This window comes from Macrotis lagotis, chromosome 5 (genome assembly GCF_037893015.1).
Source record: "Macrotis lagotis isolate mMagLag1 chromosome 5, bilby.v1.9.chrom.fasta, whole genome shotgun sequence".
NCBI lineage: Eukaryota > Metazoa > Chordata > Mammalia > Peramelemorphia > Peramelidae > Macrotis > Macrotis lagotis.
In genome coordinates, this window is record NC_133662.1 from 186,995,017 (window position 1) to 187,022,153 (window position 27,137).

A 27,137-nucleotide genomic window follows, 5' to 3' on the forward strand; every position below is an offset into this window, starting at 1 on the left:
ATTTCATTAATTTTGTATGCTTGGTTTCATTTATTGAGAGTGAGACATCTAGGACCGCATCTAACTTTGAATTCTCCTATAATCTTCTCCTCAATAAAAAGAAAGAGCATAAAAAAGACACTAAAAAAGTAATAGCAGGTATTTGTTTACTTGACTCTCAGTAACCTTCATGACTTCACTTGGTGTGATATCACTTTTTTTTTCAATTTGTTCCTCATCTAGGGTTCTGTAGGTTATTGCCTCATCCTCGTTCACCAGGCACTTGGACAATATACTTTGAAGGAGCAGATTATGAAAGTCACTTTATGAGAGAAAACACCGAACTGGCAAGTATTTTTGGTAGCATTTGTAGGAATCAAGAAGAATAAATGTCCCTAGTACTGAAAAAATAGCTGAAAATCATTCCTTTGTCTAAAATAATATAGTTTCAGTAGAGATCAATTGTATGCCTTTTAAAATAGCTATTTTAATACCAAGAATTTTAAAAGCACCTTTGGGGTTTACTTGTGTGTGTGTGTGTGTGTATTTTTGTGTATGATATACTTGCCTTTGTTTACATTTATCACCTTATTTACATATTGCATTCTTTCAGATAGAAAAAGGAGAAATTACTTTAATGCATGGAAATGAGTACATTATTTTAATCTTTCAGATTATAACTTAATTATATTAAAACTAGTACAGTATTATAATACCCATTACACTTTTGGATGGCTTGAATAATAGGAATTTTTTGTTTATATCTATCTTAAATTTGTCCTTTTGCAATCTCTACCCATTGCTTTTAAGTTCTACTGGACCAAAGAAAGCAATTTTTATTTCATTTGTACAGGCTAAATACTTAATGAATCTGATAGCTGCAGCCTTCAAGTTGCTCTTTTTTCTAGACTATCCCCAATTCTATCAACCGATTCTCATTTGGAAAAAGTACAACCCCCTCCATTATTCTACTTGTCTTCCTGAATACTTTTCATCTTATCAGTGCCCTTGAATATCACACTGAAGATATGATGTAATTGAGGCAGAGACCTATGGGACTATATCATCTCTTCCTGGAACCTAGACTTCTTATTGGAGTTTCTTTTGCATTTTTGCCTTCCTTATCACACTATCGACTCATCCTGAGGTTTTTTTTATTAAAATTTCATATTTTTCATAGAAATTTTATAAAAAATCTTCCTCATCTTAAACTTTATAATTCATATTTAACTCAAGACTTTGCATTTTTCTGTATTACAGAATTAATAGTGTGTATTTAAGAAATAAGTTCTTAGAAATATGGAGTACAGATTAAATTGGAAACTATCAAAGAAAAAAATGCAATTTCATGTTTAAATTGATATTACAATTAAGCTTTTAGTAGCTAAATATCTATGGTTCTGGTTTATAAACACTGCGATTATAATTGTGTCTGTTTACCCAGTTACAGTTAAAACATTAGTTGCCTGCAGTGATTTATGCCATTTATAATCCCTCTCATTTATCTCATAATATGACTTGACATTTCTGGTAGTTTGCTTACAATTTTGAAATATTACATATAACAAAACAACCAACAAAACTTATTTATTTGCTGTCCTTTAGACTCAGCCTCTAAGAAAAGAACCAGAAATAATCACTGTGACACTTAAGAAGCAAAATGGAATGGGTCTTAGCATTGTTGCTGCAAAGGTAGGAAAACAAAATTAATATTACTCTTATGATCCATTCTTGAAACTTTTAGTTTCCTAGTGGATAAAAGTTGAATATATGTAGAAGGATTTATGAATCTATAGGAAAAGTACATGTTGAGTTTTTTTGATGTCAGTGGAAAGAATTGGTAGTACCTGAATGAAACTACTCTGTTTATATATTAAAGTTTGATCCATGCAAATGATCCATTGAAAATGATCAAATAATGGATAGAGCATAGCCACACTTGATTGTTTAGAGCAGGTATAGTCCTGGAGCAGGAATTAGAAACTCTTTAGCTACCTTGGGACCAAGAGGCATACATGTAGTGCACCTGATTGTTCAGAACAGAAGCTAATCCCAAGGAAATGCCTTTGTACAATTCTCAGACAATAAGATGCTCATTGGCTAACAATTAACTATAATGTGAGAATTGCTTTAGCAAAAATGAAATTAAATTGTCATGATTTGAACCAGCATAGAAGATGTGAGTTTCTTCCAGTCTTTTGTACCTTGTGGACCCTTTTAAAATTATGTTTAACTGTGCTAAGGTACACATTTGTAGCTATTTCAGAATTGACATGATTCTTAATGCATCAGCAAGTTAGCTTATATTAGTATGATTATGTTATTTTCAAAATGTAATCTTTTGTTCATACTTGCCAAATTATATTACTAGAATATTTACTAAGCACTTTCAAGTTTTGTTTAGCAATGACTGGAACTTTGGCTATGTTGCCCAGGCAGGCATTATTTATTTGGGAAATTGTTTAAATCATGTCTTTCTTATCACATTTTATAAATCCAATTTCTTTACTACAAACTTCTTATGTCTTTCTGTTATAAATTTATGACACATATTGATGGAAATAAATGAATTATTACCTGTAATTTACAAATTTTTTGTTTTGTTAGACCATGACAGTGAGTAACTGTTTTACAATGTTATTATTTACAATAAATGCAGTATATCTAGGTGGCTCAATTAATGAAGTGCTTGGCCTGGACAGGAAGATTCATGATAAGTTTAAATCCAGACTCAGCCACTTAACAGCTGTGTGACCTAGGCAAGTCACTTAGTTCTGTTTGCCCAAGTTCTTCATCTGTAAAATTAACTAGAAAAGAAAATGTAAACTCTGAAATAACATCACAGAGACTTAAACATGATTCTGATGATTAACCTGTATCACAGCATATATTTCAATTTATGAACTACTACACGGTAATTTAACTGACTATTTTATTATATGTACTGTGCCAAAATAGATGTTGGATCATTTTCACTGGCAACTGATTTAGTTGATGATGTAGAAAAACTTTTGCTCTGACATCTTTAATTTTAAAAATTAACACCAATACCTATTGAAAAAAAGGTATGTTTTAGAATTAAACCAATTATCTGTGGTGACTTGGTGAGTCCTGCCTGAAGACACATGGGGTTACTAAATATTGTGTTTGAATTGTGCTGCTTTTGAACTTTATAATTCTGTGACAGTTATTTTCATAGTATACAAGTTTTGTGTTTAGACAATCCTTTGACATTGAATTACCTATTTACAATGGTTACAGCGACAGAAAACTAGCTTTGGTAACTGCTTACATGGACAATCCTGGTTCAACTAGGTAATAGAATTTTCAACCAGGTTTTGAATGAATTCCTTGCCATCGAATACTCCATGATAATTAGTTCAGTCCATGTTTTTCTTCCTGGTAGTTCTTTCATTTTTATTAATGTGATCAAGATGGTAAGAAATACATCTAAAATATGGTGTAAAGGTAGAAAAACAAAAATAATTTTATTCCTGTAGTCTTATGTGCCTAATTAATTGACCATATATTGATTCCTTTCAACCTTTTTCTTTTCTTTTTTAAAGTAAAGTTGTTCATTATGTTAATGTTCTCTTAGGGAAAAAAAACTACCAAAGCAATTATGTGAAAGCTTTTCCTTTTGGGAAATGATTGATAGAGTAAACTTCTGCCTAGGAAATTTTATCTTTGTTACATTAGCAACTGCTTTTTAGAGTTGTCTGGGCCTACTGACAAGATGCAACACTGCATGCAACAGAAACAGTGCTTAAATTGAGATCTTAGTGATTATAATGGCAATCCTTCCATGCTCAACTCTTCCTCCTTTGTAAAACTGAAATAATAACTGCAGCTGCCTTATAGGCTTTTTTATGAAGCTCAAACATGTTTTTCCTGATATTAGAGCATTATATAAAATATTAGTTGTTGGTTGCTGCTAATTTGCTGCTTTTCTCCTCACTTCCAACCATCCTGCCTATCAAGATTCTTCATAAAGGAGATTAAAAAAATGTGTGGGGGGAGACATCAAAGACAAATCTGTTTACAAATATATTCACATCAGCACTTTTTTTAATAGCAAAAATCTAGACACTAAAACAATTGACTGTTTTGGAGAGTAGCTAAACAGATAGGTATATGACTATAATAAATATTGTTGAAGATAGAGAAACATGAGAAGACTTATGAATAAATTCAAAGTGAAGAAGGCAGAACTCTGATAGCATTAAATGATAACTATAATAATGTAGATGAAACGAATCCTGAAATGCAGTTATACTTTAGTTAAACTCAATGACAAATGCTGGTTTCAAAAGGTATTTGAAAGAATTGCTCTCTATTCTCATCAGGTAGGGATGAAGTTTATTGAGGATTTTGAATGTTGTATACTTGTGACAGATTCAATAATTTGGTTGATTTTGCTTGTCCTTTTCTTTGTTTCAAGAAAGAATTTTTTTTGGACTTGAACTGTATATCAACAAATGATAACGATGTTAAAAAAAGAACTATAAAATAAAAAAAATCTATGAGCCTAAGAGGTTCTTTTAATAAATAATACTTCAATCTGCTCGTTTCTATTAATTTTCAATTTTTACTTAATTAGTATGATTTAAGATGAAGATTCTTTCAAAATATAACCTATAAGAAAGAATAAGTGGAGACATAATAGCATTATTATAAAATTAAAATGTATTTAAGGTTAATTATAACTAATTTTCATTTAAAAAATTAATCAAAACACTACACTTAAGTGTAAATAAAATAAACATCTAAATCATAAGAAATTAACTGTGCTTTTAGAATTTTTGGAGAAATATTATAAAAGTTAGTTAAATAAAAAATATGGCTCAACACTAGATGATTGACCTACTCTCCTTGAAGAAAAAGTACTCTGTCTCTAGACTTGTATACTAGCTGTTTATTTGACAACATATGTTTGCATAGCATATTAATAATGAAGTGAATATAAAAGAATGCAAGGCATGAACTTCCCAAGAATTTATAGTCTTGATCATTAGAGAAAGTAAATGTAAAAGGGGGTATATGATTATGTGTCATATGTGTGATAAATGGTAAATGCTCTAGGAGTTCAAAGAACCGTCTATACCAGAATAGTTGTGATGGGAGGCATCATGGAAAATGTGGAACATGATCAGTACCATAAAGTAAATGATTAGAATGGTTGGGTATTTTAGATTTTTATTGGATGAGGACTGAATAGAGAATGAGTGAAATATGCTTTGGGAGGCAGTGAGGAGACCATTGGGATATATGTGAGATCTACATTAGATGCTTTAGTGAGATAGGGACCAGTTAGATAAGGCCAGATTTTAAAGAGCCTTCAGTGACTATAACCAATGCCTTTTTGAGTATGAAGGTCCCCTTCTTAATCCAAAATTTGACTGACTTTCTAAATGATTATAGCTATAATATTAATATCAATCAATTGGGAAAATGCCATATACTCAATGCTTTTAAGGAGTTTTAGTTGTTAACCAGTGGCAATTACATATATTTTAAAATACATTTTTGAATTATAAAAGATGTAGTTTTTCCTTGACAATGAGTTATATTGCATATTTCATTGAGAAATAGATTTCAAAATGACATATAGATTCTCCAACCCATTCTCTGGTTTTCAGATTGGAAAACTTTGCTTTATAAAATTATAGACAATTGCGTGGAATTGTCGTTTTTAAGAGACTAATGAATATTTAAATTTGGTATGTGGCTTCTATTATCTAGAAGCAATTTGTACTCTAAGATGAAGGGAATAGAAGCTATGTTAAGACACAAATGGTGTTTAAGTTCAAAATGGACTTAATTTAAAATTTACTTCAGATCATCTGAAAATGAACTTTTTAGTATCTGAGATCATCTGTGATCTAATTTCAGATGATCCGAATAGTTGGGGTGACTTTGAAATAAACTTTATCTCCTTGAAGATTCTCAAGTGAGAAATGTAGTAAATCTTTTCCAATACCACTTTAGACTAATATTGGCAAAGTCAACAAGAAGAAAAATATTTGGGTGTTGTGTTAGGGTTTTTGAGAAGTCTCAATACTTGCATGGTGATGAGTTCTTGGTTTCTGATTCTTTTACCATTCCTAATAAAGTTTAAGATGTATGGCTAATAATTGCGAATACACCACTTGAGAAATGGAGTATAAGGGGCGGCTAGGTGGCGTAGTGGATAAAGCACTGGCCTTGGAGTCAGGAGTACCTGGGTTCAAATCCAGTCTCAGACACTTAATAATTACCTAGCTGTGTGGCCTTGGGCAAGCCACTTAACCCCATTTGCCTTGCAAAAACCTTAAAAAAAAGAGAGAGAGAAATGGAGTATGTTAGCATCTTGGAGCTAGACTCTGAACCCACTATTCCTGTCTCCCAGATCTATACTATATCTCTGCCTCTTTAGACTCCACTAGGACTAATGCCAATTATAGTTAGCTGTCAGTTACTCTCTCGTTACTCTGTCATTGGATAAGCAGTTTGGGGTTTGGTTATTTTTTTAATTTCTTGAACTTATTGTCCAATTAACTGTAATGGGTATGGAACAAAAAAAAAATGTTAAGACTCTTAAGATGCAAAGTATTCCTGGTTACTTTACACAAATCCTTATGGACCTGATTGATTATCAGCTAAGTAAGCATTATACGTTTTTGATCCTCTTTTGATCATTGCTTCCAGGCAATAAAAATATAACTCTTTAGTCATTATCTCACTCTTGCCATTTTTGTCTCCATATTAGCTGATCACACTTTTTTTTTTTTGCCCCAGCTACCAGTGTGAATATCATTATATCATTAGGACTTCTTTCTTCCCAGAACTATGTGATTCCTTTAAAAATTTTTTGAGAAAAATGATTTTAAATGAGTCTAATGATGCCACATACTGGTATAATCCCCATTCAGCCTACTAAACCAACAATGATGGGCATTTGATTTCCAAATAAATGTCATCAGCCACATGAAGGATTTTGAGGAAGCAGTAATGATATAGTGCAATTCAAGAGACAAGAACTTATATTTTTGAATTATTGGTGCTGACTTGTCTGTTACTAGGGTTTTTCCCTTTGGGGGGGGTGGTTTTGTTTTGTTTTGGAACACTCCTTACTAGTGCAGTAGCACCTCTGATACATATAAATAAATTTATATAGAAGGACTGGAGCCATTGAGAAAAGTTAATTTGTCCAGCAATATATAGTCTCTGTCAAAGGAGTATTTGGAGTTCTTTTTAGGCCAGCTCCCTGTCCACTGTGGTATGCTGCTCTTCATGAATGTCATTTTTAATAATATTTTTCATTTTGACCTCTCCTTCATTTCCCTGTATGATGATGATGTTTGTCCTCCATTCTCGAAGAAGACCACATCTGGGAGGTGATGCCATGATAAGCAAGTTTGTTTTTTTTTTTTTTATTGCTTGTTTTTTTGTTTTTATAAGGCAAAGAGTTTAAGTGAAACGCCCAAGGTCACACAGCTAGCTTTCAGTATCTGAAACTGGATTGGAATTCCTGTATCCTGACTCCAAGACCAGTGTTCTATCCATTGCACTACTTAGCTACCCATTCCTACCAGGAGGGTCAAACTGCTTTCTGTCTTCCCTCCCACAATCCTTTTGACAGTCTTGGGCCCTCTCTTGCCAGGTCAGATCAGTTTTGAGCACCCCATGGTGGCCAGAGAGGAGGTTGGTGTCCCTGAGGCAGGAAGGGTGAAGGGGTAGGCACCTGTCCCCAAGTGGGGCTGGGCCTGAGAGAATAGGAGATGCCTAGCTTTAACCTATCCTGTCTTCCCTGTATATATCACTTTTGCAACATATATGCATACATACATACATATAAATTAATTTTATGTGAAGAGAAATTTGTCTTAATTTATGAGTCCTATTATTTTGATTTAGAAGATTCACTCTCTCCAGTGAACATAATTGGTTGTTTGTATTTTGGTTGATGGGGGGAGGGGGAAGGGGAGAGGAGGAAGAGAGTATCTCCCAGAGCCAAGGTTTGTTCGGTTGCTTAGTTTTGTTTGTTTTTTGAAAGTTTGTGCAATATTTGGTTGCTTTAACCCTAGAAGATGTTTTGATGTTAAAAGTTGCCTGACTTCCATCCACATTGTGGTTAAGTTTTATTAAATCCAGATGATTTAGAAATAGTGTGTATATGCAGCTTACTCTTTAAAAATAACACTTTGCTACTTCTCATAGATCTGTGGCTGAGCACATTTCCTTCTGTTGAATTTGAGGAGGGGTGTCTGTGTGTGTGTGTGTGTGTGTGTGTGTGTGTGTGTGTGTGTGTTTCTACTAAGGGCCCCATTTTAAAAGTTTAATAAAGTTTAAAGTCAGAGCAGTCTGACAGATTACGTAAGAGTCTGAATACTGTATTGGTTTTAGCTAGTGTTGATAAATGTCATACAGTGTCATAGTATCTAGCTCTGAACTCTGTTGGTGAGTGTCTTAAAAAAATCCAGCGGACTCTTGAACTTAAGGAAATATAAAGGGATACTTACTCTTTTCAATCAAGAATCAGACCAAGAGAACAAAATGTGGTTTTCTGTTGTTGGAAGAACAGAATACATGGTGAGTTGGTTCATCCGTGCTGTTAGGGATATTTTTCTGTAAAGTTGAAACTGATTTTTAGAGAATGCTTTTTCTTGTTTAAACTTGTCAATAATTAACTTTCTCATGAAACAACCCTTTAATGTAAGAAGAAATTTGCTAGCCAAAAGTTTGTTGCAATGTTTAAAATTTAAAATCAAAAAGTAAACCAAAAGGGTTTTTTTGTATGCTTTTTTATAGAAAATGCAGTTGCTTTTAAACATAGTTCTATAAAACTGGTTTAATGAAAGCATTGATAGATAATTTTTATGACATTTTATGAATACCTCCTTTCTTTTTGTCCTATTAGATGATTCCCCGAAGATATCTTTTCTATTGTTTTTAATAACAAAAACAAATTTATACTTTAAAAAGCAGTTAACTTCTTGAAATCTTATTAGTTTGTAAACTTGAGGAAGTATCCTGATGATTTAAATGTCTTGCATTTTATTTTAAGTTCTGTTTAGGTACTTAAGAGACAAAATAAGAGTCTTATCTTCTATTGGAAAATTATGACAGAAGAAAATTTTAATATAGGTGTACCTTAACTATGGAGAATAGTGAACCTCTGAAGCATTTAAATTCTCTCCTTAATCATAACTTTATTACAGATGTTCCAAGTACATAAATTGAGGAAATGCTAAAAATTTCCTTAAAGGTGAAAGCCAAAAGATGTATTGTATTTCTATAATTATATTTTATAGAAATGTGAATCATTTCCCTTCCAATTTCTTAGAGTGAAGAGAAGCTATTTCTGGATTGAAAAATTCATTTTTACCTCTATATTCATTTTTGTTTATTTGTTTGTTTCCAATTTGGTCCTTAGTGTCACCTCTTAAAATTATCTTTTACCTAACTACATAGATCTCTCATTTGAATTACAAACAACCTTATATATATTATCTAATCAGCCTTTACTCCCTCCCTCTCCTTTTATTAATATGGAAACTGAAACAGAGGTAAGATAACGTAACAAAAGTAGCCCAACTTGTCAGTAAACAAATCAGGAGAGGAGAATTCAGGGCTCACTGCTCTAGGACAGTTAGTACTCCTTCCAGGACAATAGACTGTTGTTATTAATAACCTGCTGTTCATAGCAGATCAAAAGACAAGTGCCTTCAGGTTGCTGAGGATTTAGGTTTATATTAGTAATTAGCATCAAGGAGCAACTTACATAACCAAAATATAGAAGATAATTTATTTTAGAATTAATCTAATAAAGGTAGAAATACATTTAGTATCATTAGTTTTTAATGACAAGGAAGAGCTTAAATTTGTTTCTAAAGTCCTTATAGCCAGAGCCTTAATTGTTAAGGTCTCTTAACTCATAGTCAATTTGTAAATGAACAAAATTTCACTTTTAAATTGAATAATATTAAACCTTCCTCATCTTGAACTCATGGGAAACTAATAGCAGGCTGTAATTGGGCCTGACTTGTATTTATACTAGACATTTTTGGCATCTTCATATGATCTGAATTAGAAACACTTAGTTCTTGAAATTTTTAGGAATCAAAAGAGGCCTTTATGAATTATGCTAATAAAAGAGTTAAGCAATGAGGAAAAAGAGTAAATGAATCAACACCTGGTTCATTTGAAGTATTCTTGTGCATGTAGGTCATTTCAGCTCACCCATTGTTTCAAGACTTCTAAATCTCAGTGCAAAATACATTGCCATATGTGAATACAATAGGGTTGAGTTCATGCTATTTGGGCAGATGTTTCTTTCCTCAGGGACTTCTTTGTTTTTGTTGTTGGGTGTTTTTTTTAATGTGTTTGAGTCTGTTGTTTTTAAGCTGTTAGTCACATCACACTCCCACACTCACTCATTAAATGCTACTGGCATGTTCACCGTGTGGGCTGCTGCACCAATTCTCACTTGTTTGGTACCTTAGACAGATAACTAGAACTTAGAGCAGTCCGGTAAAGATTACTGAAATAAAGAAAGCCTCTTTTCTTGTCAGAGCATTAGAAGAGGTAAGTCATTTACAACATTAGTGTTTCTCTTCCAGCTTTGGGAAAAGTAAATGAGCTGTTCACCCTGGTTAAGGTGTGTTATTGTTTTATATATTTTTTTTAGTTTTACTTCATCGATTTTCTTACCTTCCAACTTTGAAGCATATACTTGAAAGTGTTCCTGCTGTTTTCTTTTACTTTATTCTAGAGATAGTGCAGATGTGTTCAGCTAAGAGAGTAAAACTAACTTACCTACACTGTAGTCAGACTTAGGGTACCTAGTAAGTCACCCAGTAATTGGTTTAAATATCTACACTTAGAAAAATATTTATTTTTGTGTTAGCATTTAGCATTGTTCAAAAGTTGAAGAGAGCTGGCTCAGGGAGGTAGTGGATTTATTCTAAGAAGAGTTCCATCAAGCAAAGGCTGGATGATTAAAATACCAGGTATGGATGTGGTAAGAACAATTTATATGTAAGTTTAGGTTGGACTAGACTCTGAAATGCTATTGTATGAACTCTGCTATACCTTCTTGGTAATTTCAAAGTCTAGATTATTCATCTTTATAAATCAATAAAAGTGCAGGAAGGCTGATGAGGGACTCAAATTTAACATGTAACACAGTTGGTAACTTTAATATGCTGTATTGATGTCAGTATATATTATCGTTACCAATACTTGGTAAATTCTTTACCAGAAATTTATAGTTTGGATAAAGAAAAATGTTTTGATAACAATTATTTGAAAGTACTATTTCTTAATTAAGATTCTCTCAACCTGTTTTTAGTCACAAAGTCTATAATGTTATCTATTTAACATGTGATCAAATAAAAATAAGATTAAGAGTGGATATAGTGAAAATTTTTTGTTTATCTAAATTTCTTCTTTCATTGAGGTTTGACATTTGAACAATTTGCTTTTTAAAAATTTTGTTGGATGCCGCCCCATGATCTCAACCCCGTAGACTGAAAAGCTATATCTATAGAACACATACTCTCTATGTGTTCCTATCTAGTTTTGTGATTGAAATTTAGTAAAGAAGCTATTTTTTTTTTTAGTATCCACAGAACAACCAACCTGATATTAGTTTGGAGAGGTCCATTGATAAGGTTAGTTACAAGGTAATGAATTTGTTTTTGAAAGAAAAAATGTTTTTGCCCTTTCTAGAAGCAATATTGTGTGAATATTTTGTTTAGAATCTAGATCAGTTTTTGAGTATCCCTAAATCAGTAAAGAGATCTTGGGTCATTATAAGCTTTTTATATACATATATTTATATACATTTCATTGAATTTTACTAAACAGTGCAAAGGTATATTTCTGATAATGGATTTCTTTGATCATAACATCTCATGTTTATTATTTCTTTGTGGTAGGAAAGGTATTACCTAATTAAACTAGAACAGTGGTTTTTAATTTGTCAAAGTATTTGTGTGTGTGTGTGTGTTTGTGTGTATTGACAACTATACTATTGCTTTGAAATTTTATGTATCTTATGCATTTAAAAACATTATTTTGAGAACAAGTTCTTAAGTTTTACCATATTGCCAAAAGGGAGAGGTTCTTTACGAACAAAAGGTTAAAAACCTCTGATCTAGAAAATTAACCAGAGAGTAGAATTCAAGAGTTTTTGTCTTCTGTAGAACAGACTTAAGGAAGGACTTTGACTATTCTAATTTGACTATTCTAAACTTTATTTGAATGATAAGCATAATATAAAAATAATTATCAAAATTTTTTTGTTGATGTGCTCCTTTTTAGTAATTCAAGGTAAATGACAAATTTTTATTTTGTTACTTTGTGAAATATTAGCATAGATAATTTTACCTTGAAGTAAAGTTAATGTGAAAATCTCATGCATTTAAGAGGCAAACTATCTATTGAGGAGATTGAAAAGGAAGGAAGTTTATTTTCACATTTAAATGAATGCCAATTCAAATAAGTGTTGCTAAATAGGAACCATAAAACTATTGGTATCATACGTTAGACAATAGTACATTCAACAATTGAAAGTTTTTCTGATGTTTCAGGTTATATAAAACATGTTACAAATGTTGAGGAATGCCATTTATGTTTATTTTTTTTTTATTTTTTTGAAGTCCTTTATGAGGTACCTTCACGAACAATTTTGGGTTTTTTTTCCTTTTCTTCATACTGTGTCACATTGTGCCAAGTGCTTTTACAACTATTTCATTTGATCCTCACAACAACCTTGAGAGGTAGGTGCTATTAATTATCCCGTTTTTATAGTTAAGCAAAGTGAGGCATAAAGTGATAGACCCAGGATCACATAGTAAGTATCTGGGTCTGGATTTGAACCAGTCTTCCTAATTTTAGACTTCACTTTCTCCCCATTGTGCCATCTAGTGGTCTATTTTTTAATTCTCATTATATAAGAAATTAATATGTTTTAAAACCCTTGATAGAATTTCTTTCAGATTAAATTTATTAAAACTTGACACTATTAAGTCTTGCTCATATGCTGGAATGCTTAGGTTAAAATGATCTTGCCAGATTGATATCCAAATTGTCAGTGTATTTGAATGTCTGGGTATTTTTAATATAACTATCTTCTGACTCGGGACAAGTCATTTTATTAACCTCTCAGTATTAGAGGCAACTGATTAGAGTACTGGACCTACCTGGTGTCAGGAAGACCTGAATTCAGGTTTGGTCTCAGATACTTATTAGCTATGTGACCCTGAACTAGGTTCTGTTTGCCTCAAATGTAAAATGATTCCATTACCTTTCTCATCGGAGAGTTGTGAGGACCAAATAAGATTATAATTATAAATGCCTAGGGTACAACAGCCTACTGATAGGCCTCCCTGTCTCAGGTGTCTTCCAACTTCAGTTCATCTTTCCCATAGCTTTCAAATTGATCTTTCTAAAGTATAGAACTGACTGTGTCAGTGCCCATTTAGGCAAGTCCAGTGACTTCTTATTAGTTCCTTTGAACCTCTCAAGATATCCTGACTTCTTAGGTCTTTATTAGGTCACCCTTCTCAGTGCCTTCAGACTAATAGGTAAGACTGTGTTCAAAAAGAGCAAATCCCCAGCCTTAGAGTACTTTTGTTCACTCTCTCACAATATAATGTTATGTGTAAATAAAACTAATAATATAGCAATTGATATATTAAGATAATTAAAGATTATAATTACTTGGTAGTCTCAGCAACGAAAACCCAAAGTATATGAATGACTGAGAAAGCATTCTTGCAAAATGTGGGACTTCAGCTGAAGTTTAAAGGAAGTCAAAGAAATGAAGAGGCAGAAATGAAGAGAATTCCAGGAATGGATTCAGTTAATGAAAATGTCCAGAATGAATAGATAGCATTTCTTTTTCAAGGAGACAGATGTCATTGGATCACAGAGCATATTGTAATTAATTATAAGGAGACTGAATGGGATGGAGAGGAATCAGTTTTATGAAAGAACTTGACTGCCAAACTGAGGATTTTTTTTATATTGATCCCAGAAGTGATTTTGAACCATTGGAGTACCTTAATTGGGAGGAGCAGTGATATGATTGATTAGGTGTGCCCTTTAGAAAGATCAATTTGACTGCCAAGTGGAGATTGGATTGAAGAGAGACTTGAGTTAGAAAGACCAGTTAGCATGATATTTCAGTAATCCAAGTGTGAGATGATGAGGACCCATATTAAAGTATTAGCAGTGACATTGGAGAGATGCTAAGAAGATAAAATCACCACACTTGGCAACAGCTTGTGTATTAAGAAGCAAGAGAGATGAGTGGATGATGGTACCTAGGTTAAGAACCTGAGACCTGAGAAGATGGTGGTATACTTGATATTAATAGAGAAATTAGGAAGAGGTAAAGTTTGAGGGGAAATTCAAATACAGTTTTAGACCTGATAAGTTTGTCTGCTGGACATTCCTAGTTGAGGATATCTAATAGGCATTTGAAAATATGAACCTGGAGTTTTGGAGCGAAGATAGAACTGGATAAGCAGATCTGAGAGTCATCAGCATAGAAATAACTCTGAAGTCTTAAGAACTGATGGGATCATCAAATGAAATAGTACAGTTATCACTTCCACAATTGCAACTTTTCCCCATTGTGGTTTTGACATATCCTAGATCGGCGTAAGAAATGAGAATTTGAGGAGATTTTTGCAGCAGCCACAGAAACTCATGCATACAATATGTGCATAGTATTGTACAATATCGGTATAGTTTATTTTATAATACTACCATAAGTCATATTTCTCTGGTACAAAGAGAGAGGCAAAAAATTTGAAATGGATTTTCCAGATCAGTGGGGCTCCATGCTCTTAGCCCACATGATGTGGAAGGAATAACTATACACAGGGAAAAGAAAAGAATAGAGCAAGAAAAGTCCAGGAGAGGGCGTGTGGCTGTGGCTCTGTGTGTGTTCATTGGGAAACTGATCGTACAGTGTATTTAGTGAAATCTGTGAAAAAAGCGGGGTCTCTTCAGATATAGAATTTATTATGGATGAAAGGACCACCGAGGTCACTGATCAAGAGGGATTTAGTAACTGTCTCATAGTTTCAGTCCCTCAAAATAACAGGAAAAAATAATTTTTAAGGAGCATGCATTCTGTTGGAAATATATCAGGTAGTACTTGTGAAGGAATTTAAAAACCAAAGAAATTTGTACTTTAAACTTTACTAGTTTCAAATTGCACTGAGACTTTGGAATACTCTATACTTCATCTTAATATAATGGAGCCAATGAAGCTTATGGTCATTTATCTTTAAGTAAAATCAGTTTTGTAGCTGTTTAGAATATGGAGTGGATGACAAAGCAAAGAGACTATAATTAGGAGATCCTTTCTTATATTCTAGGTGAAAGGTACCTTACCTTGGAGGGGGTGGGGTTACATGAGTGGAGAGAAAGGGCTTCATATGAAAGATGCTGTCAGACTAGAAATTTTAAGATTTGGCAACAGATAATAGAGTTTGAGACAGACTTTACTTAGAAATAGAGTATAAGGAAATTCATTTCAGGTTAGCACTTTTCTTATCATTTCAGAATTTTTTTCTGGGTCACTGAAAGGTTAAATTAATTGCCTAGGGTCTCATAGACAGTATATGCCAGGGTGCAAGGCCTTCTTGTCCCCAAGGCCACAGTACCATTCTGCCTCTTAAGTTAGAGCCCACTAGTTAGACCACACACAACTCCAGATTCCCATTCTATAGTGACATTCTGGAAATGGCTGTCTACAGAGGAGCTACTCCTCTTGTGGGAAACTTGTTTTCTTCTGATTTTGCCACAGTTCATTGATAGTGGGGCTCCATCAGTGGTCCAAGAGTCTGAGAGAGCATCTCTTTGATTTGAGTGATTTGGGAATTCTGTCCAAGGCATGGGGTAAGCTCTTAAGGCAAATACTAGCATAGTGCTGATAGCCAACAGGGACTATAAGGGAAAACTGAAAAGAACTTTGAAGAGCATAACACATTATCAAATTGCCTATGACTCAATTAGCTACGGAGAATATGCTTTGTAGATATAAATACATTGCCAGTGTTGTATGAAAGAAGGTTCATAAAAGCTATTACTAAGAGGTAGAAAAAGTCATGAAATAGGAAGAGGGAGTGATTGAGAGATAGTCCTACAATATCTATGAAATATTAAAAGATTTAAAAGAAATAAGTTATATAGGTGGAAAGTCTGGAAGACTTATGGACTAGAATTGCATATGGTGAAATGCTGTGAATGGTCAGTATGGATCATGCAAGTAAGAAGTGCTTCTCGGTACTAGCCATGACTAGCAGTCAGAATTTGTCGTTTTCAAATCAGTCAAGAGAAAAGAAGTGGAAGAGGGAATTGTATTTTAAATGTTTAATCCTTTAATTCAGTTTTAAAATATAGTAAAATACATATTTTTAACACAGTGGCATAAAAGGTGTAATTTCTATGACTTTGCAAATTTGTGAAAGTATTTTGTCTAAAACTGCCATATTGACTGGATTTCTAACATTATTTATATTACTTGAAAGTTAAATGATGCATTTGTCTAGCTCTGTGAAATCATCAGTCCCTTTGTTTATAATATAATACAAATTTTAACCTGAGATCTTGTCTAAATCATATATATATATCTATATATAGATATAGATAATAATAGAAACTTTGAAATTGTCCTCTGTACTTGTGTCTAAACTCAGAAATCAGTTGAAAGGTTTGAGAGGTTTAATTAACATTCTAATTACTTAATGCCTTTGCAGGGAACCAGTGATTAAGTTAAATATCTTATTGCTTTAGTGAGTCTGATCTCATCAGTGTGGGTACTCTACATCATTGCAGATCTCTACCTATTTCTTTCATCTTCATGGTTTTCATCCTTATCCTCCAAAGAGATTATAATTTAAAGGTTTTTTGTTATCAGTGGGAAAATTGAAGGAAAACTTAGGCAAAAAAATATTGTCCTTGTTAAATTACTATATTGTCAGCGTCATAGGACACATTTTTACCAATATTAAGATTTTTTAAATGTTTATTAATAATTTTAATAGAAAATGAGACATATACATAAAAGTACCAAGTGCTCTTCTAGCTCTTGGCAAAGAAAGGGAAGAAAATCCTTCAGTTTCATTTAACTGTATGGGGTGATTGAGGATTAGATCTACTCATTGAGTACTTCTTGTGGTTAAGCCAGAAAGTTCAGAATGAATTCTTCAGGTTCAGTGGCATGAGTAAATTCAGTTTTCATCAATACTGATCTAATTTACTGGTATTTTAGAGTCAAAGAATCTTAGTTATTATATTTAAATTTCATGATCAGAATGGAACTTTTAGTCCACAATTACTGGAAAAATGTAATGAGCTGTTATTTTTATTACATATCAATGCATGAAATACAATTATGCATTCTAAGTAAAGCATCTCTTATTCATTAAAAAAAATTTTGGTATAATTTACCTGTTATGTATAGTTCTGTTAAAAAATTTTTGTAGGAATTTTATAAAGCACAACCTTTGAGGTATTTTTTAACCCACTAGAAGGGCAGCATAGATCTTTTCAATATTGAAGTGTATTTTATATGAAGTACTATTTGCATGGGTGTACACACACACATATATATATATATATATATATATATATATATATATATATATATATATATATATGTAGATGGGAGTACGTGGTAGCAGGTGTGTAGTCAGGAAGACTTGAATTCAAATCCACCCTTAGATACTTAACTAATGTGACCCTGGGCAAGGCACTTCATCCATTTGCCTCCAGTCACCATCTGCAAAATGAACTGGTCAAAGAAATGGCAAACTACTCCAGGAACCAGTAATATAAATTGTTTAAATAATGTAAAATTTATATTTTTGTCACAAAAATGGCATTTTATAGCTTTGTAAAGTAATATTAATCAGAAGAAAATTGCCCGCATTTATCTTACTGTATTTCATTGTTTGTGCATAGGACAACTGCATTTTAGCAGATTTTATTCTGGTAAATATTTCACAACTGACTAGGGAATGTGCATTGGATGTACTTTAAGTATATTCTGCAATATTAACATTTTATCCAACACTTTTAATCTGAACAGTCTACAAAACAATATATCAGACCCTGATTTGAGCTGTTTTCTGATTTCTACGGTGTAAAAACTTGATTGTACATGGTATAACTCCCCCTTTTGGGCTGGCTTATGGCTCTAGCTCTGAATATTTCATCTGGTTCTAGATCAGCTGCACTACTAAATTCCAGGAGCTATTTTTAATTCCTGGTGATAGAAAGAAAAAACAGTGCCTGTCCTCAAGCAATATATTGTTAGTTGGTGAAGTAGCATATAACTTGTATAAAGATTTAGAACACATAAAGGAACAGTTGTAGGAGATTAGGATGAGCCTATACAGTAGTAATACAAGAAGGGAAGTAAAGATATTTTTAATCTTAAACAATTACAATGAAATTCATATAGATACTGCCTAGTTTTCGAAACGATTTATTGGAATCATAATAGCTTTCATTTTTTCAACACAGTTTATAAAACATTTTGCTCACAGTGACCCATGGGATTACATAGTAGGAGTATCATCTTAATTTTACTAGTAGGTAAACTGACATTCTTCGAGTTCTCATAGCCATAAATTGGCAATGTTAGAATCCAGAATTGACTCCTAGACTTTGTGTTTTTTTATTCTTAAACACTTCAGAGCATTTTAAAAATTGTTGACGTACTATTAATTGATTTATATTTTAAGTGTAGCCATTCAGTTTTAAAAGTTAGGTAGAAACATTTTTTGGTCTACTTTTTGGATTTGTAAAGTAAGGAGTTTAATTCTATATAAATAAGATTTTGAATCAAGTCTTCATTTAACCTTTAGAAGCTTTTGATTTTTAAGCATACTAAATAAACTTCTAGACATTCATTTTTAAACACAGTGTATATTATCTCTTTCCATAGGGTGCAGGTCAAGATAAACTTGGAATTTATGTGAAGTCTGTTGTAAAAGGAGGTGCTGCAGATGTGGTTAGTAAACTTTTTAAATTAGTAAATTTCCAACATGCAGAAAGTGTCTTGATTAAAAACAAGTTGTTTGGAACTATTTATCAAACATAGATGGCCTTTTAACAGTTGATACAAAACACTAATAAAAATTTTCTCTTTCCTCCCTCTATTCCTATATATAACTGATAAATAGGATGGACGTCTGGCTGCAGGTGATCAACTGCTCAGTGTGGATGGGCGGAGTTTAGTAGGACTGTCCCAAGAAAGGTATTACTTCTTTTTGTTTGATAGAATTTTTTTTTAGGTTTTATTTATTTTGAGTTTTATGATTTTCCTCCCATATTACTTCCCTCCCCCACCTCACCCCCCACAGAAAGAAATTTGTCAATCATGAAATTGTTTCCATGTTGTACATTGATGCAAATTGAATGTGATGAGAGAGAAATCCTGTCCTTAAGTAAGGAAGAACCAAAGTATAAGACATAGCAGGATCAGACAATAAGATATTAGTTTTTTTTTTTTTATAAATTAAAGCGAATAGTCCTTGAATTCCACGGTTTTTTCTCTGAATACAGATGGTATTCTTCATTGCAGACAGCCCCAAATTGCCCCTGATTGTTGCACTGATGAAATAAGCATATCCATCAAGGTTGATCATTGCCCCCATGTTGCTGTTAGGGTGTACAGTGTTTTTCTGGTTCTGCTCATCTCACTCAGCATCAGTTCATGCAAATCCTTCCAGGCTTCCCTGAATTCCCGTCCCTCCTGGTTTCTAATGGAACAATAGTGTTCCATGACATACATATACCACAGTTTGCTAATCCATTCCACAATTGAAGGATGTTTACTTGATTTCCAATTCTTTGCCACCACAAATAGAGCTGCTGTGAATATTTCTATATAAGTGATGTTTTTACCCTTTTTCATAATCTTTTTCAGGGTATAGACCCAGTAGTGGTATTGCTGGGTCAAAGGGTATGCACATTTTTGTTGCCCTTTGGGTATAGATTCAGATTTCTCTCCAGAAAGGTTGGATGAGTTATCAGCTCCACCAACAATGGAATAGTGTCCCAGATTTCCCACAACCCTTCCAACAATGATTGTTATCCTTTCTGGTCATATTGGCCAGTCTGAGAGGTGTGAGGTGGTACCTCAGAAAAGCTTTAATTTGCATTTCTCTAATAAGTAATGATATAGAGCAATTTTTCATATGGCTATGGATTGCTTTGATCTCCTCATCTGTAAATTGCCTTTGCATATATCCTTTGACCATTTGTCAACTGGGGAATGGCTGGTTTGTTTTTTTTTTTAATATGACTCAGTTCTCTGTATATTTTAGAAATGAGTCCTTTTGATGGAATTTTTTTAAAAAGTGGAATTTATCATTTACTTTGGCATTTTGCGCCTAAATATGTTGTAAGAGACCATTTTTGAAGGTATTCAGTTTTCTCAGTTTGTTTCTAATATAATAGAAATAGGTTTCTAAATAAATGTTCTTTTGAAGCTCCAGTTTGCTTGAAGTAAAAAGGCTAGTTGTTAAAATAGTAGTAAATGAACCATTTCTTTCATAATTCACTATGAAAGAGAGAATAAGCAATTGACTATTAAGATGAGGTAAAATTGTAAAGACTTATGTGGGAAAAGAAGCTGCATTACCTATTTAGTAGTTCTGTTAGCCATTAGGCATATTCTTGAGAAATCATAGTATGGACATGATCTCAAATAAGTTCTTCTGCTTCCATTATCCACATCCAGGGCAGCAGAGCTCATGACAAGAACAGGGTCTGTGGTGACATTAGAAGTTGCAAAACAAGGAGCAATTTACCACGGCCTGGCTACTTTGCTCAACCAACCTTCTCCCATGATGCAACGAGGTGAGAATTAGTCATAGAAAATGGAATGTGACTTCCACTGTATGTGTACTTTCTTTAGAGTAAGTATACGTAGTTTAAAAATTAGGCAGAGTGATCTAGGGGGCGGAGCCAAGATGGCAACAAGAAAGGATCCACTCTTAGGCACTCTCTCATAAAACCTCTAAACTAAGGACTCTAACTAAATTTTCTAGAGACCTTGAGTAGGCAGTTCTCCTACTCAAGGTAATCTAGAAAAAAGTAGAAAGGCTCTGCTCCCCTGGGGTTGGAGGGGCGGCCTGCCAGAGTGAAAGAACTTTGGCCTCCTGGAGGCAATCACTGGGAGCTGCGGCTCACAGCAGTGGGGGAAGTTACCTGACTTATGTCCTGGGGATCACCAGGCACAAATTGGGAGAACAGCTGTGGGGGGAACTGTGCCAGAGCAGAAGCCCAGCCCTCAGGGAACACAGCAAGCAACACGGTCTTCTGGCAGCCCAGATCCAGGAAAGCAGGAGCCCCCAGGGCATGAGCTCATTGAACCTAGGGAGGGGAATGAAGACAGAGACTGCCCAGCTCTGTCCTCTGCCCCTGGAACAGGACTTTGAGGTTCTCACCACATTCAGATCCTGATTGCAGTCCAGGCCCCCCCCCCCCCCCAATAGAACAGCAACCCCCTCCCCCCATCAGCCCTGTGGCAGAGGGGGGCGCATATGGTCATTCACAGACCAGGAGGGAGGACAGAGCCTCACACACTGAGACCCTTGTGGGAGTGTTCCAAAAGCTCAGGAAGCACCCCAAAAACAGGCTAAGGCTGGGAAAATGAGCAAGCAGAGAAACAAGAGGGAACACCATTGAGAAATATTTTGCCTGTGAGCCCAAGAAGGATCAAAACACTCAGTCTGAAGATGAGGAAGCACAAGCTCCTGCATCTAAAGACTCCCAAGAAAAACAGAAATTGGGCTCAGGCTATGACAGAGCTCAAAAAAGACTGAAAATCAAATGAGGGAGTTGGAAGAAAAACTGGGAAAAGAAATGAGAGAGATGCAGGAAAAACATGAAAATGAAGTCAGCAGTCTAGTCAAGGAAATCCAAAAAAATGCTGAAGAAAATAGCATGCTAAAAATCAGCTTAGGTCAAATGTATAAAAACAGTTCAAAAAGTTATTGAGGAGAAGAATGCTTTAAAAAGCAGAATTGGCCAGATGGAAAAAGAGATAAGAAAGCTCTCTGAGGAAAATAAATCCTTCAGACAAAGAATAGAACTCAGGGACATTGATGAATTTACGAGAAATCAGGACTCATTACTTCAAAACCAAAAGAATGAAAAATTAGAAGAAAATGTAAAACATCTCATTGAAAAAACAACTGATATGGAAAACAGATTTAGGAAAGATAATTTAAAAATTATTGGAATAACTTGAAAGTCATGATCAGGAAAAGAGCCTTGACAACATTTTCAAAGAATTACTACAGGAAAATTGCCCTGATATTCTAGAAGCAGAGGGCAAAATAGAAATGGAGAGAATCCAGCAATCCCCCCGAGAAAGAGATCCCCAAAAACCAACCCCCAGGAATATTATAGCCAAGTTCCAGAACTTCCAAGTCAAAGAGAAACTATTACAAGCAGCCAGAAGGACACAGTTCAAATACTGTGGAGCTGCAATTAGGATCTCACAGGACTTAGCAGCAATTACATTAAAAGCTTGTTGGGCTTGGCATATAATATACCGGAAGGCAAAAGAGCTTGGAATGCAACTGAGAATCAACTACCCAGCAAAACTGAATGTCCTCTTCCAGGGAAAAAGATGGACTTACAGTTAACCAGGGGAATTTCAAATGTTCTTTTGGAATGGCCAGAGCTGAACAGAAGGTTTGATCTTCAGATACAGGACTCGGGTGAAGCATGGAGATTGGAGGAGAGGGGGGAAATATGAGGGACTTAATGATGATGAACTGCATGTATTCCTGTATAGAAAAATGACACTGATAATACTCATATGAACCTTCTCAGTTAATAGAGCAGGTAGAAGGAGCTTTTATAGATGAAGCACAAGAGAAAGCTGAATTTGAAGATAAAATATGGTGTAAAAATGGAGTCAGTAGAAAAAAGGGAAATGTAATGGGAGAAAGAAAAAGGAGAGGGGGGAATAGGCCAAGATATTTTATATAATAAGATTTTTCTTTATTACAATGAGCTATTGCAATGATATGGAAGTGGGGAGGCAAGGGGGGATGAGGGAACCTTTGCTCTCATCAGAGGTGGCTAGGAGAGGAAACACCATATATACTCAATGAGGTATAGACATCTGGAGTAAGGAGGAGGGGGGAGCGGGGGAAGGGGTGGGATGTGAATGAAGGAGGAGAGGATGGACCATGGTGGGGAGAGTGGTCAGATATAACACATTTTCTTTTTTACTTCTTGCAAGGGGCTGGGATTGGATGGCCTGTCCAGGACCACAGGGCCAGGTGGATTCTGGGCCTAAGGGGTGGTATGGGGGCTCAGGGCCTCTTGGCCCCAGGACCAGGGATCTGTCTGCTGCATCACTCAGCTATGCTACAGCAGAGTCAGGGAAAGGAGGGAGAAAATATAGTACATGGCAGTGGAGAAATACGAAAGGAGGGATTTGCGATCAGCAATGTCAATGGTGGAAAAATATAGAAGTAACTTTTGTGATGGACTTATCATAAAGAATGTGATCCACCCACAACAGAGTTGGTGGTGTTGGAACACAGACTGAAGCACATTTTTTTATTATTATTTTGAGGGGGTGCAGGGCAAGTGGGGCTGGGTGGCCTGCCTGGGGCCACATAGCTTTGTGATCATTCTGTGTCTGAGGCCGGATTTGGACCCAGGTGCTCCTGGCTCAAGGACCAGTGCTCTCTCTCCGCCACCCAGCCACCCCTACCATTATTACTATTTTATTTTATTTTATTTCATTTTATGTTAGGTCTTTTTTTTTCTTTGTATGGTTTTTGCAGGGCAGTGGGGTTGGGGTGGCTTGCATGTCACACAGCTGGGTGATTGTTGGGTGTATGGGGCCAGATATGGGCTCAGGTGCTCCTGGCTCCAGTGCTGGTGCTCTGTCCACTGCACCACCTGACCATACCTACAATTATTACTATTATTTTTTTTATTTTAATTTTTTTCTCTCGCCTTTATTGGTCAAGCGAGTCTATATTTTTTGGGGAGAGGGGTTATTTTGTTTACTCTTAAACAAGAATATTAATATATATAAAAACATTTGTACAAAATGAGAATAAATAAGTATTAAATTTAAAAAATTAGGCACAGTGTTTTTTATGTTCTTATTAAAGTGGATTATTTGTTATACTTGGGGCATGCACTGTAATTTCCTGCATCTACCCTTCTTTTACATTTATTTTTGTAATGCTTCATTTCCCTGTCCCACTTGAGATCTTATTCATCCTTAAATGTCTGAATTCAAGAACCACTTCTTCTACAAAGATTTCCCTGATTCTCTGGCTCATAATGCTCTCTTCTTCTTTTGAACTTTCTTATTTCATATATATACATATATATATATATATATGTATATATACATATATACACACACACACACACACACACACACACACATATAAAATTCTTGGATAGATGATATTTAGCATAGAAACCCAATGGAATAGGGAATGACAGTGGAGAGAATTTCTACAGGGAGATTTCCCCATGCCATTGAAATCTCTAACTTCTGGTTTAGTTTCCTCTTGTCCCCTCTCTCCAGTGAAAATTCTTTTTAGCAACCATACTCAAAAAAATACTAGGTGGAAAATTTTATTTATTTTTTTTTTAGTGGGGTTTTTTTTTGCAAGGCAAATGGGGTTAAGTGGCTTGCCCAAGGCCACACAGCTAGGTAATTATTAAGTGTCTGAGACCGGATTTGAACCCAGGTACTCCTGACTCCAAGGCCGGTGCTTTATCCACTATGCCACCTAGCCACCCCCCATCAAAACATTTTAAGAAGAATCTTTAAGTTAAAAAGGGAAGATAGCTATTTTGAATGCCTTTTTTTTTTTTTTTTTTTTTTTTTTGTAGTTTCAGATCGACGAGGCTCAGGTAAACCTCGACCAAAGAGTGAAGGTTTTGAGCTATATAACAATTCAGCACAGAATGGATCACCTGAGAGTCCTCAGCTACCTTGGACAGAGTATAGTGAACCAAAGAAGCTCCCAGGAGATGATAGGCTATTGAAGAATAGAGCTGATCACCGGTCCAGCCCTAATGTAGCAAGTAAGGCAAATTGTTTTTTATCTCCTCCAGGACTTCAATGTATTTATTCTTATACATTTGTATGCATAAATACAGGTTGAAGAAATGCTTTAAAGAATATAAATTGTTAATTATGTGGATAGCTCTACCAAGAAAAAAAAAGCTATGTATAATTTTGAATAGTCTTTAGAGAATTAGTGATCAGTATAGGGAAGCCTAAGGGTTTCATAGTTTGGAATAAACTTGCGAACCTTTCCAAAAGTTTATATTGTTTGGACAATCTATGTAATGAAATGCTTTATAGCACCAGTATTAGTGCTATGGACAAACAATACATCCTCAGCAAATGTATCTGCTTAAGTGAGATATATGGGCTTTTGTCAGCAATTGAAATTATGTGCTGTTTTTCTTTTTAAGATTGACTGACTGCCATACTTCCAACAGTTCCAATGTATGCTTTTGTTTTTAAGTAATGGAGTTTTGTGAAAACTAAATTTGCTTATTGGATATTAAGATTTAAATGTATGAATATATTGAGACTTTTTTTTCTAACTGCTCCCAACAGATCAGCCTCCTAGTCCAGGAGGGAAAAATACATATACCACTGGAACATCAGCTAAGATAACATCTGTTTCTACTGGAAATCTTTGTACAGAGGTCAGAAGGAAGAAATTAAACACTTTTTCTTTTTTCTTGAATCTGGTTAGGAATGTTGATTACTACTTATCAAACAGTTTGTCAAATTGTAATTGAATATGAACTATTATATATTTTTCTATACTTATATAAGCTAGGTATCAAACTTTGAGTCTTTTTATCTTTAGCTTTAGAATTTATTAAATTTAACACTTTAGGATTCCATGCCATAATGTTAAAATAAGTTTTTTTATTTTTTTGAGATATTTTCAAATCCCTAGGATATTTCAAAAGATAATGACTACTTTACCTTTATATTTTTTGTCTTTTCCAGGAGCAAACTCCTCCACCAAGACCTGAAGCTTATCCTATCCCAACTCAAACATATACCAGAGAGTACTTTACATTCCCAGCTTCTAAATCCCAGGATCGTATGGTTCCTGTTCAGAATCAGTGGACCAATTATGATGAAAAAGAGCAGATCCAGACAGATAATAATCATTCTGATGTCATAATTCAGGTTGGAAATGAATTATTCAACTAACTTTCTAAATTATTTTGCTTTGAGATATATTAGGGACTGCAAATTGGATGGTTTAAAAAATCTGTAATTTGATTTTTGGTCATAGGGAGCGTAATCTTAGGGATAAAGTGGATTGGGGAGATTTTGTTCAAAGGAAAATAATATATAATAGTGTTAAATATATAAAGAATATTACAGACCTGTTAAATTTACAAATCATTTTGCCCTCATTATCTCACCTAATCCTTCCAACAGTCCTGTTAGAATTCTATATTTAGTATTAGTTCTAGTATAGAGGTGAAGCAACTGTAGCTCAAAAGATATTCTTAATTACTGCTGGATATGTCACTTGTGAATGTCAGAATTACGTTTTAAACTTACATTGCTCTTGATTGCAGTTCAAAATGCTTTACTTGTATTTGTCTTTTGTTTTTGCATCCTGTTTGTGAATACATCCCTCCTTAACACACAGCAAGCTGTCTCTTAAAACAAAAAATAAAACAGAAAAGGGGATAAAAAAACAGTTCATCAAACCTAAGGAACACGTTTTGCTTGGGACAAAGTTTATCTGACTTAAATGTTAAATATTGAATATTAGGTAATTGCTTTTACTTGACATTTGAGAAGTGAAAATGCCATGGTTAAAATTTCCTTTCAAAACTGCTATTCATATTTTTAATATTGGGGTTCCACAGAACATTTTAAGGAATGCTGCTCTACCACAGAAAAATAAATTGAAATGAAAAAATGTTGAGAGGCAGAAGCCAGCTAGTCTAGTCCTTTCCTCAGAAACAATTCAAATTACTCGGAAACAATTCAAAAATATTCATCTACTTTGTGCTTAAAGATCTTCAGTATAGACTATCATCTCTGAACTTTACCCGTCTCTTAATGTAACCTAAGATTGCATTTACCTTTCTTG

The 27,137-nt window shown here is 34.3% G+C and overlaps 1 protein-coding gene and 1 long non-coding RNA gene across 26 annotated transcripts in view; one reads left to right on the forward strand and one right to left on the reverse strand.

Annotated features, from left to right (window-relative positions):
- Positions 1–26,247, reverse strand: part of LOC141488194 (uncharacterized) — a 79,594-nt gene extending 53,347 nt beyond the window's left edge. For both annotated transcript variants that reach the window (XR_012468610.1, XR_012468609.1), the window contains exons 1-2: positions 26,003–26,247; positions 8,481–8,586 (exon numbers count right to left, since the gene is read on the reverse strand). This is a non-coding gene — a long non-coding RNA (uncharacterized LOC141488194). The remainder of the gene's footprint in view (positions 1–8,480; positions 8,587–26,002) is intronic.
- AFDN (afadin, adherens junction formation factor) overlaps positions 1–27,137 on the forward strand; it is a 194,755-nt gene that overhangs the window by 125,606 nt on the left and 42,012 nt on the right. For all 24 annotated transcript variants that reach the window (XM_074188039.1, XM_074188042.1, XM_074188044.1 and 21 more), the window contains 8 exons: positions 223–326; positions 1,585–1,671; positions 18,935–19,000; positions 19,173–19,246; positions 20,735–20,853; positions 24,883–25,077; positions 25,622–25,713; positions 26,027–26,212. In XM_074188039.1, coding sequence (XP_074044140.1) covers positions 223–326; positions 1,585–1,671; positions 18,935–19,000; positions 19,173–19,246; positions 20,735–20,853; positions 24,883–25,077; positions 25,622–25,713; positions 26,027–26,212 — 923 coding nt within the window. The remainder of the gene's footprint in view (positions 1–222; positions 327–1,584; positions 1,672–18,934; positions 19,001–19,172; positions 19,247–20,734; positions 20,854–24,882; positions 25,078–25,621; positions 25,714–26,026; positions 26,213–27,137) is intronic.